Raw genomic sequence first — 12027 nt, forward strand, 5'->3', positions numbered from 1 at the left:
ACGACTGTGATGAACACTGCGCCCCCATCAAAAGTGTCCTTTTCCCTAATCTAACTAAAATTCGTGACCACATCTCGAAGGAGCATCACTGCCGAAACTGAAGGCTCTTATCCCCGGGACACGTGGGGGCAAACGTGATGGCCTGAGCTCCGGTATCACGCAAATTTTGGGAAGTGCAGGGTAAATAAAAGTTTTTATGGCACTGGTCAGGGAAGCAACAGTTGCCACAAATAATAATGACTTTAGTATTGTATATCGCATAACGAAATAACTTGTAAGAGCCCCCAGGTCTTCTCATGGTCCGATCAGGGCCCCTAGAAGTCGAGTGTTCATCCGCGATAATGAGTAACTTAACAAATAAAAAGAGTAACACGGTTTTAAACCGAATCGAATTCGATAAAATTCCATGCCATGAGAAAGAAATGTCTGATCTCTCATCTAGTCATGAATCGTAATCGTGGATTTGTAGAAGGAAATCATTGAAGTATGTATTCTAGCCAAGTTTTTAGCATATTTTTTTGTACGGTGATTACTGGATACAAAACTCAACTCCAAAAAAAAACTGCAATTTTTTATCTCATCTTCATTTAAGAATAGTACTGTCATAAAAGTCACTTAATAATAATAATAATCGTTGGCGTAACAATCCATATTGAAGGGCTTTGGAGTATGTTAGAGCACTTGATTCAAGACCATAACAGTACACTGTAGGAGGCAATGTGGTCACCATTGCGCTCGTCAATGATGATTACCTTGATTTCACTCAGATACCCATTCACAGCTGAGTCGACTGGTATCCGACATCCAATCACAATAACAAATCCCTCTGCCACCTGCCAAAAATCACTTAGTAAAAACATTTGTGACGTCGAATGGAATTTTCCGTAATGGCAATTAGCGAAGACACCAAAGTTGTATAACAGTAGAGCGAATATTCAATTAAAATGTCCGATAACAGATGGCTCCAACTTCAATAAATTCCGTATTAAAGCTGCAAACTAACTTTATAGGAAAGCATTCACTTACCTTTGTCGAATATTAAATGAGGTATAAAAGGGCTTGAAGTCCATCCTCAAAGTCAGTCTAGTCCCAGATTTAGAACGATATGCGTTGGTTATAAGCACGATAGGAATATAATGTGACCCCTCCAGTAGGTTGGTGTAGGCAGCGGTTGAAGTGGACTAAAGAAATGAACTCCTTTATCATCCACTTCTACTACGAGACCACCACGGTAGACGCAACAGCATACCGCCCCTTGTTGCACCAAAGTTTGGTCAAGCGTTTCCCGCAAAGCATGCACGTGATTGTGTAGCACACTCCAAACCAGCACCGCTTTATTACTCACAGTGACTGACGACTAAGATTCAATGAGCTCAGAGGCGGCTGCATTAGTAACACCACCTCGCACTGCGTGCAACAATTTCAATACTTGCCGAAGCATTCTTCTTAACCGGGTGGCAAACAGGGTCGGGCTAAAGATCAAAATCAAAGTTCTCAGCTTGATTGGTTATGACACTCTTCCAGTCTGCATCAATTGGCAGAGTATTGAAGGCGTCCACCAGTTTACGTCTGTGTTGTTTCTGCAACAGTGACACCAAACTTGATGTCGCTCGACGGATTAACAGCGCTACATCCTTCTTCGGTGTTGTGCCCAAAATTTGGAAAAGGAACTATCTGTACTCCAGCAGCACGTGGAAAATAACCGCCCCCGCTACTCGAAGACTCCAAATTTTCATCAAGTCTTGCCCGCGTGGTTAACGTGGAACTCTGGGCTGAAATAATAACTAACTGAAAACGACGTCAGCATTCCGGGCAGATACCGGGATGTGTTGATGGAAATGGAAAAGTGGCTGTGGTTAGGTCATACATTAGGAAAGGATGGAAATTCCACTACGGGCTAAACCACGATGTCCGACGATTGGGTGACGACAGAACAATGTGATGCAGAGCAGTGTAGGAAAAGTGGGAAGTCCTGGGGAGAAGTGAAACACATTTCAACAGATCGACAACAATAGTGCGTAACTATGATTCACATACTATGCCTATTTAGGGGTGCATGCCAACGGTATAAGAAAGTAGGAAACATTACGCTTCTTTATTATAAGTTATATGATTTATTTCTAATTATTTGATTCATAAGCTGAATTGATATATCACACCCGAAATACTATATCGGGTTTAACCGTCAATGATAAAAGTATTTTAAAACAAGGAAGCTGGTAACAACTGTCCCGATATGACCAGACAATCCACTGACTCCATTTGTTGGATTTGGCAAGCTACTGAGCGCCATTGCTCCATAGTCCGCAATCCACCACAAGTTTTGATGAACTATTGCTCTTGCTTCCACCAACTTCGCAGTCGTTAGTAAATCTTTGACGACCTGAAGGAACTGAAAATTCAGAAGCAAACGTTAGGTTGAAAACGGTTTCAAAAAGTTCCAAATCTGACCTTTATGTTCAGATCGTAGCTGTTTATATATTTAGCGAAGTCAAGACAAAGCTTTTCCAATTCCGAGGATTTTGTGATCACATTCTTCATATTTTCGTTGGTGAACAGATTCAATGTTTCAACGACACCTAAATGGCTTTTTCGATAAACGCTTTGGATCAGTTGAATCTGCTCTTCGTCTGTTAGTTTATAAGTTGCCGATTTATCAGCCGCGATAAGTAAAAGGACAGCAAGCTGCGTTGAGTCCGTGGAACAACCCAGTGAGGATATTATTTCAGCGCGCAGGATCGGTTCCGTTGTAGTTTTCAATAGATTTCTCAGCTCAGAGTACATGTTGTTACCACTAGCGCGTAGCCTATTGCAATAGTAGACTTCTCGCAAGTCCGGATAACTGTAATTTCGCTGCTCTTGTAGGCAATCTTCCAAACGAAATTCGCATGCCATACTGACAATTATTTGCCTGGAGAACTTTCGTGTGAATTTCGAAACGTACTGATTTGCTAATGCTATGTTCCGATAAGATTGTCCGACAATACTTTGAACAAACGTCTCCAGTCGACTATATTCCTTTTGTGCGGAAAGATATCTTTTCAGAGTGGCGATACCTCTCTGGAATGCTGCCCAAGGGGCATATTCAGTTTCTTTTTTCAAATATTTGACTAAATTGAAAACGATCGAGTAATTCAAACGTCCAGTGAGGGCTAAGTTGAAAGCGTCATCTATTAATTGTGCTCTATTATTCACATCTATCTTTGCACCATCCGCATTTAAGGTCTTTGCCAACGTATTCCAATGGGCCTCGTCGTAGTTTACCCTGTAATAACCCGCCTGCAGATGATTGATGGTAAACACTTTGTCCGGTGAACAAGATTTTAAGACTTTTTCGCACTCCAACGTATCCTCTTCTTCGTAAAGCCAATGCTGGTAACTGCTGTCACTATCCTCAACGTAAAATGTTACAGGGATCGACCACAACGCCCCCTGAGGTAGATCTACGTCAGTTCTATCTAAAAATCTTTCCTGCTTCAATCGAATCAATGAATTTTCAAGGGTCACTGTGACTAGGGGATATCCTCCTTGTTGGGTCCATGATCTCATAATTTGTGTGACGTTAAGGTTCCTATTGGAACTGGGCAGAGATTGGTCAATCGCATCAAATAAGTCATCTTCATCTGTGTTTCCGTATGCGCTAAAAAAGTGAAAGAATATTTTAGCTGTTCAGTCAAAAATTTGCATTTGTCCTGTCATCGATCTAAAGATACATACTATCTTTAAAAATGTTACTATAAGCAAAATTCATTATAAACGGTTTAATGCATGAAAGTGCCCATCTTGTCTGTACTTTTGATGTGTAAAGAGTTTTTGCATATAAATTTGATATTGTTGGTGAAATTTTTGATTAAAGTAAGGACTTTGCGGACATTCAAGTCAACTGATCGGATTGGTATTCGATCGACGGCCAAAAAGCGGACTTTTTGGATATAGAAACATTTATCGTGATTCCGAAGTAGTTCAAAGATGAATCTTACAATTGACAGATAAAATCCTGTGGGTAGCTGTCATCGAGCACGTTAACTACGTATGCCAAGCATACACGTCATTTACTGAACCACTCCGAGCTAAGCGTAGTGCTATCTAAAATGAAGAATCTGCATTTTATAACCTAGCTTCAGGACGTAACCGCCTCGCATCTGACTACCCGAAGGAATTCGTGGAGAGAAATGCCGATGAACATCTTGCTTCACGTCAAACACAATTAAACAAGTTTTGAATATCATTCTCCACGATGAATGAGGAGGTCCAACAGCTAAACTACCTAGGTGGTAATTATTTGTAGTTCACGAAATGACGCCATTAGTTAGCGGCTGCATGGTTTTGAGAAATCTTCGAACAAATCACTAGCGACATCCACGCCGACAAAGAATGAAAAGCCACAGGGATTCCCGCATTAGCTAACGTCAGCTTAGCAGTACCTTCGGGTGTTATCGCCGCATTGATTAAGCACCAACAAAAAAGGATACGTGCAATTGAGCATATCATCGATGGCATTGATAAAGTTAAGGAAGCTGTATTGTCTGCGGCTTTCGGACCGGTAGAAGATTTCATTCGCCTTGTCAGGTGACAATCTGATAAGAGAATGCATTTGCTAATATGCAGCATTTTTTCTGTCTTAGCTTGCCAGAAGCTTTCATGTGATACTGTTGGCATTAATGCTCTCGATGAAGTTGGGAAACTCGTGCTGTTTTTTGGAATCGCACCGGGTTCAGCGGTGGACCTGGCTTTCTGTAGGCCTAAAAATCAAACTGAATGCTGTGTTACGCCGACATAATTTTCCTAGCCGCTTTTGAGGTTCTAATATTCCAATTTGAAATTAAAATTTTAAATTTCAAATTTGAATCTTCGGACTTCTTTGGCACCCTGCTCTGGTTTGCTGCGCTACATGGCTGGGGTTTTTTTTCGGGAAAAAAGAAGGAAATGAAGAAGAAGAGACGGAAGGTGATAAATGCGGAGTGTGTCATGAACGTTTTTAAGGTTTTGTGTAAACACAAAACCTTATTAAAATCGGTTTACTGTCTGTCTGTCTGTCTGTCTGTCTGTCCGTCACACGCATTTTTCTCGGACACGGTTATAGCGATTGACACCAAATTTGGTAGGAAGATGGAAACTATGAACGCTCACGCATACAATGAATTACATCCTTTTACGTTGAATTTAAGGGGGGGGGGGGTCCCCATACATGCAAAAGGGGGGTGTAAAATTTTTTTTCATCAAATATAGTCATGTGGGGTATCAAATTAAAGGTCTCGATTAGTACTTTTCAAAGCCGATCTTAGTTTTGACATTCGTTGGAAGGCTGGGGAGCGCGGGGGGTTGAAAGTGATCACTTCTTTAAGGGGGCCATTCTCAGAAACTACCAAACCGAAAAATCTGAAAAAAATCAGGAGGCTGCCACTATACGGTGCCTGGGCTCCGAAATACCTTCCATGCCGATATCTGTTTAAATAAAGTTAATAATAGTATATTACTACAATTTTTTGTAATTGGTTAGAAACCTCCTTATGTTCATCCTAGTACCATGAAATTTTGCAGTGATATAGGCTATAATATAGAGCATGATCTTACCAAGTTTGGTGGAAATTGCCTTATTACTAACAAAGTTATAATAACTCAAATTTGTTGCTTCTTTGAAAATTGAAGACTATGAATGTCAATATCACCCGAAAGTGGATACTCTCACATAATATACGGATATATTATGTGCTACGTACTAAGAAATACACAAAACCTTTCGTACCTGAAGCGTCCAGTTTCCGGTTTCCCGACTTGTTTTGAGATTGAGATGTGAAAAATTGTAAGGATGGAACATATTATAGTTAGTCCCCCGGGGAGAAAATTGACGAATAGTAAGCTCGTCCGGATCAAAGCCACTTAAATGTGAAAAGTGGGTCGCGATTGGGTTGGATGTATTCTATTTTCCTACCGAGAGGGAAAACAAACGCCGTCATTTCCATTCTTGTTCCCGGATTAGTGGTGATAAGTTATGCGTTACGAGCAAATAAATGCGTCTCGCGCAGGAGAGCGCCCTTACCACTTTGGAAAGTGTCCGGAAATTTCCAGTCGTAAACTCAAGAAAACTCGGGAAATCCAACCACCGTGAGAGATAAATCCGAGATTTCAATATATGACAGCCTTTGTCGCCTTTATGTTACCTTTTAGTGGTTGTATCTGGTACAGGTGCCGATGTGTGCCTCAGTAGCACATTGACCATTTGTTGCGAACCGTAAGGACGGTATCTATGCAAGATGAGGATGCTGCCATGTCCTCGGTGTTGAGAGTGAAGGCACCATGTCGACGATAAGGTCAACCATATGAAGGATGAAGTTCCCCGATCGATAAATGAAATAAATGATTCCCCCCACAATTTCCTGAGCTCGCTGCACTCCTTCTTTATTGTTGTGCCCTTAGCGCTTTTGGGGCGACCCACTCATCGGCCATCTTGGGGAAGTGTAATATACTGCATGGAGCAGTCAGCAATGCTCCTCCTTCATGTGTGATCCTCCAATCATATGCCCAAATATGACATGCCTCTGTCCCGACTACCTTCTTTGTTTGTAATATCAGGCCAGCGTGCTCCAGTGATATGACGCAAACAGGGGTTCACGATTGCTTAGATTTTTGGACTGACATTGGGGGTCACTTTCCATGTGTTACTCCCATATTGCAGCACAGAAGAAACACTGGAATTTCGCAAATTGCTAGCCCACAAATTTCTATCCTTTTTAGCCGCCTTTTCCCACAAGCAGGAAAGACTTTGAATGTATTAAGCCCTAACTCACAGGATGAATGACATTCAGGGCGTGGAAATTGTTCTAAATTTCAGCTAAATCTTACTACGATAAAAAACTCACACTACTAAATGGACATCCTCAATTTTTATGGCCTGATGATGCCAAGACTTCGACGGAATCATCAGTTTATTTGGCTAGACAAAGAGGTGCCATTGTAATCAAACTAAAAGTTCAAAGCGCAGTCATGTTCTTGGGAAAATGTCGTAGAGTAGTAAAAAGACCGAACACCCGATAATCCACAATCAAAAGTTAGACAAAGCACTTCAAAATGTAATACTTGTGAACTAACCAACCAGTGATCTGCCCATCAGCGACGGAAACTACGAGTTAGCATGGGAAATCTTGAACAACGTTTCGAGAATTATTTAATTCCATCAAAGAAATACATGATGGGGAGGAATCTGGGAGGGTAGGACCCCATCACAGTTTCTCTGCAGCTAACTCCGCCGTGCTAATAACATAGTATGCTGATCCCAAGCCCAGCTAAAGGAGGAGCGTTTGAGGCAACGTGCTTTGTACTATCCTCAGTAAAACAAAAATAAAATGCTGTCATTAGGGAAAGAAATAAATAAAGTAGAGTTGAAGTTATTCCGCGATGCTAAATCCTACCTGATCTCTCTTGGTGACAAGTCCCACGACAGGGCGACCAAGAAAATGCATACAATGTCATTAAAAACATGATGATCGGATTGAGTCACAAGCCTCAGAGAAATGCTAGAGCGTCCACCTCAGTCGACGCGGCGAGACGGGCCCCGGTCCTGTCGAGAAATGGGCAAGGGTTCTTGACGCATAGAAGGCGTCAGGACGTAAGTAAGTTAGTCCGAAAAAAACAAATACGTGTCTGCACGCTAAATGTTGGTACCCTAACTGGAACGACCGAGGAACTCGCAAGAGCTCTTCGAAAAAGCGCATTGATATCTGCGCTCTGCAAGAAACTCGATGGTCTGGTGCCAAAACGCGGTAAAAATGGCTACAAACTTCTCTATTTTGGTAGCCCACACACTCAATATGGTGTTGGCCATTATATCAACTGACATCACCGACAGGTCGACCTGATGCCGGAGAAAAATGCCTTCTGGTAACTCTTAGATGAAAAGATTTTTCACGTGCCTGCTGACGACTATATTATCATTGCCGGGGACCTTAATGGTCATGTGGGCGAAAAGGTAGACGGTAACAGATGCCATAGAGGATAGGGGTTCGGAGCACGCAATGAGACTGATTGCCGTCCTGCAAATTAAGCCACCGATAAAGCAGCGTGAGGAACGCACTGGCTCGCGGCGCATTAAATGGTGGCGATTTGGTGAGAAGAAAGAAAAAACGATTTCACTCACACGATTACCGACCATTACGAATGTTGAAGAATCGTGGAACCAAATGAAAGACATCATCCACAAAGCGGCCTCTGCAACCCTCGGGGTCACCAAGCCGGGTAAGCGGTACATCAACTGAGATAGTTGGCTTTGGAATGATGATGTTGGAATGAAGGTCCGTGGAAAGAAACGCTATGAAGAATCCTGGAGTCACCAAGTGCTACTGTGGTGGAGCGACCAATTTTCAATGACGAACACGCGCAATCATAAACGCTTTAAAAAGAGTCGACAATGACTTTGAGAATACAATTTTTTGATAGATACTAAGCTAATCAGTTGAGAAATCTGGTGGAAGTCATTCAAGGAGAATTATACCTCGATAAATACATTAAAATAAGTTAAAATTTATAACTACCCCACTATCAAGAACTGCGACATACGGCTTAAACCAGGAACTGATTACTTGGTACATTGACGGATCCTTCACAGCAGAGGGAGCGAGTGCCGGTGTCAGTGGCCCAAGGAAAATTTACTTTGAGCACATGGGCAGGTACACTAGCATATTCTAGGCGGAAATATACGCCATAGGCAAATGTGCCTCCTTTAATCTGCAAAAGAACTACAGGGGTCACAACATAGCTATTTTCACCGATAGCCAAGCAGCGATGAAGGCACTTAGACGAACTCTAAGCTGGTGTGGGAATGCCTTGAGAAACTGAATACACTCGGCTCGTTCAACAAGGTCTGGATACTTTGAGTTCCAGGTCATGTTGGGTTGGAAGGCAACGAGGCAGCGGACGAACTAGCGAAAAATGAAGCAGGGACGCCTTTACACGGGCCAGCATCCTTCTATGGAATCGGAAACGATTTCATGGCTATGACTTTAAGAAATGAATAGGACCGGTTGAGGAAACTATACAGGGCGGGCCTACCAGTGCTTATGGGGGGATACGAACCCATGCGCTCAAAGGATTGCTTAAACCTCACCAAAAAAAACCTCCGAATCATAGTGGGAATTCTCACTGGTCATTGTCGGATGAACTATCCCCTAGAGAAGCTAGGGATATCTACGGACACTGCCTGCAGGTTTTGTGAGGAGTATGACGAAACCGCCATGCGCGTCCTGGGACAGTATCCGGCACTTGTGCAAAGTAGGTCGAGGCATCTGGGAGAAGACTTAATACCAGATGCAAAGCTGAAAGAACTGGAAGTAGGGAACATACTAAAGTTCTTGATGGTTATAGGCATGCTTGAGATACTATGATCAATAGGTATACATTAAACAGTAAAAGGGGCACAATAGTCCTTCAAGGACACGGTGCGACTTTCCCTTAACAGAATAATAATACTACCAAGAATTTCAGCCGCGAAAGAGATACAATAATTGGATCTAGTTCAGGTTCCAGAAAGGCATATAAAAATCTTGGGCCTCGCTTGGACACCTAAGATAGACTATTTCCAAATTAACTGTCCGAACTTTGAGACTGATAAGGATACAAAGGATACAGTTATAGTGTCAGTAACAGTAACGCCTAAGATATTACTTCAGAAACAATGGAGACCCGAAACAGGATAAAATGAGAAACTTCCTAGAAAACTTTAGTTAGAATAGAGAAGATATCACTATAGTCTCTAAAGATTAGGCGAAATTAAGGTACTGCGACAATTGTTCGGAACTCCAAAACACATAGTTTCACCTACTCACAAATGTGTCAGAAAAGGCCTACGGCATAGTGCACATAAGTTTGAGCAAACAGAAAACGAAGAGGACTCAACATCGAAAAAAAATCAAAATATGGAAAAATTTTAAATCGAAATTTCAATGATCTAGCGAAATTTAGTAAAGCGTGTGGTTTAGAATGTTCACTTATTGATACTCACTGTTGGTCCAGGTACTTCGCCAATGCATCTTTGAATACACTGCTGGTGAAAGCATGCTCCATCATACGAAGGACACAGCAGGCTTTATCATAAGCGATTTTATCATAATTAGCCATAATATCGGCCTGTTTTTCTATATACTTTGACATGGGCTTTATATCCGGATCTGAATCGATTGTAAAGACGTATTGCAACTTTTCAACTAAAAGGAACTGAATGGCATCATTGTTCTCATTCACCTGGAAAAATTAGAAACTTCACTTTAATTGAACCAGAGGTAATGCCCAAACAATAGCTCACAGCATCCTGACCGTAATATGAAAACAGCGTAGCGAACCCCTCCTTCAACCAAACATGCGTCCACCACTTCATTGTGACCAAGTCTCCAAACCAATGATGCGTTATTTCATGTCCAATCACATTTGAAATGCTCTGCTGCAGGTTCACCGGATGAATTTCAGGATTGAATAGCAGGCGACTCTCCTTGTACGTAATCATACCCCAATTTTCCATGGCGCTGAAGTAAAAATCGGGAATGGCCACATGCTTCAGTTGTTTGAGAGGCAGAGTCTTTTGGAAGTACTTGACGTAGTAATCATAGACGTTTGAAGCAAAATCGAGGGCGAATTGCACGTGGTCTAGCTCATTTTCTCGCGCATAGACTTGTTGTCTAACGGATGCTTCATAGCTTTCATTGTAGACGAGATCGCCTATCACAAAGCCAACCAGGTATGCTGGCATCGATTTAACCTCCTCGAATGATGTTTCAAGAGTATCGGCACGAGCGACCCTAGAAAATTAAGAATGTTTAAACCGTTCCAAATATGCCTTCTATTCAAAAGTTTTTAAAAGCATGCAGCCCTAATGCTGCGGAATGGTTATGTAAATTTGTATCCTAAACTGGAACGTTTGGCACCAACTTCAAGATGAAAGAATGTTTTAGTTCAGCTCTTCCATTCAGTCCCAAAATAATTTGTTACCTTGATATCTCTTTAGTCTCTTCTGCATTTTAGTTTCGAGTAATTGCAAGTTGGACCTCTGGTCCTCGCCCATCGTAAAACTTACCGAGTATTAATAGCTGGCTCATTAGAAATAGCTATCGTTCCAGCTGGATGTATTATTTTTATGTCGTAATTCGCCTTAAAACCAGGTTCATCGAAACATGGAAATACTCGGCGTGCTTGAGTTGGAGCGAACTGGGTCGACAGTAGACATCTGCAATAGTAATAAAAAATAAAAAAGTTAATAAGGTAACGTTATCAGTGCTCTCATTAGATAAAGATGGTTAGTAACTTCTCCCGCCATCTAATGGGTACACCACTAATTTAAGGATTTGGTGGCATCAAAATATGAAACACCATTGTCGGTTCACCAAAATGTTTACCAGCCCACTCTCATTTGTTTTCTCTCTTCCTCTCCCAACAGTAAAACTACACTCCTTCTCTACTGCCTTGTACCACTTGTCTGTATCCTGGGCTAGTGGATTCCATTCCATTTCAGATCCACTATGAAGTTATCATCCTTTCTTAAATTGTGATCTTTCCACCGCCAGTTCTGTATTTTAAGCAACACTTCTGCTGCTTCCATACATCGGCGCAACGGCACATTGCCGCAGAACAATATCAATGGCGGTGGTGAGGTATCCGCTTGTCCTAATGTCAGACGACCAAGGCGGATTTTGCGCTGCTAATGCGTATTGTAACATCGAGTTTGGTGCCACTATCAACAAGAAAACACACTATCATGATAGATCCTTTAAGGCATATAGGGAGTGTGCGATAATTCGTCATATTGAGAACCTTTGTTTTATAGGTGTTTATAACCAGTGCTACTTTGCTTGACTCCTCTTCCAAATTTAGAGCCGCTTGGGCAAGGTTTACTATTCGATGAGACAACGAGAAGATGCCATCAAAATTCTCGAGCTGATTGTAGAAAGATGAACAAGGCAACATAACAAGAAAGGATAGTATCGACGACCAAATGCAATTGTCAGACTCCGTCTTAGACCACACATTCTCGATGCCTCCTTGTTT

The 12027-nt window shown here is 41.8% G+C and overlaps 1 protein-coding gene across 1 annotated transcript in view; it reads right to left on the bottom strand.

The window, feature by feature from the left end:
• Positions 1-2112: 2112 nt before the first annotated feature.
• LOC119658134 overlaps positions 2113-12027 on the bottom strand; it is a 117207-nt gene continuing 107292 nt past the window's right edge. The window contains exons 16-20 of the mRNA XM_038065403.1: positions 11060-11209; positions 10295-10784; positions 9995-10233; positions 2452-3640; positions 2113-2392 (exon numbers count right to left, since the gene is read on the bottom strand). Of these exons, the coding sequence (XP_037921331.1) occupies positions 2186-2392; positions 2452-3640; positions 9995-10233; positions 10295-10784; positions 11060-11209 (2275 nt within the window). The 3' untranslated portion in view covers positions 2113-2185. The remainder of the gene's footprint in view (positions 2393-2451; positions 3641-9994; positions 10234-10294; positions 10785-11059; positions 11210-12027) is intronic.

The sequence above is a fragment of the Hermetia illucens genome, chromosome 5 (assembly GCF_905115235.1).
Source record: "Hermetia illucens chromosome 5, iHerIll2.2.curated.20191125, whole genome shotgun sequence".
NCBI lineage: Eukaryota > Metazoa > Arthropoda > Insecta > Diptera > Stratiomyidae > Hermetia > Hermetia illucens.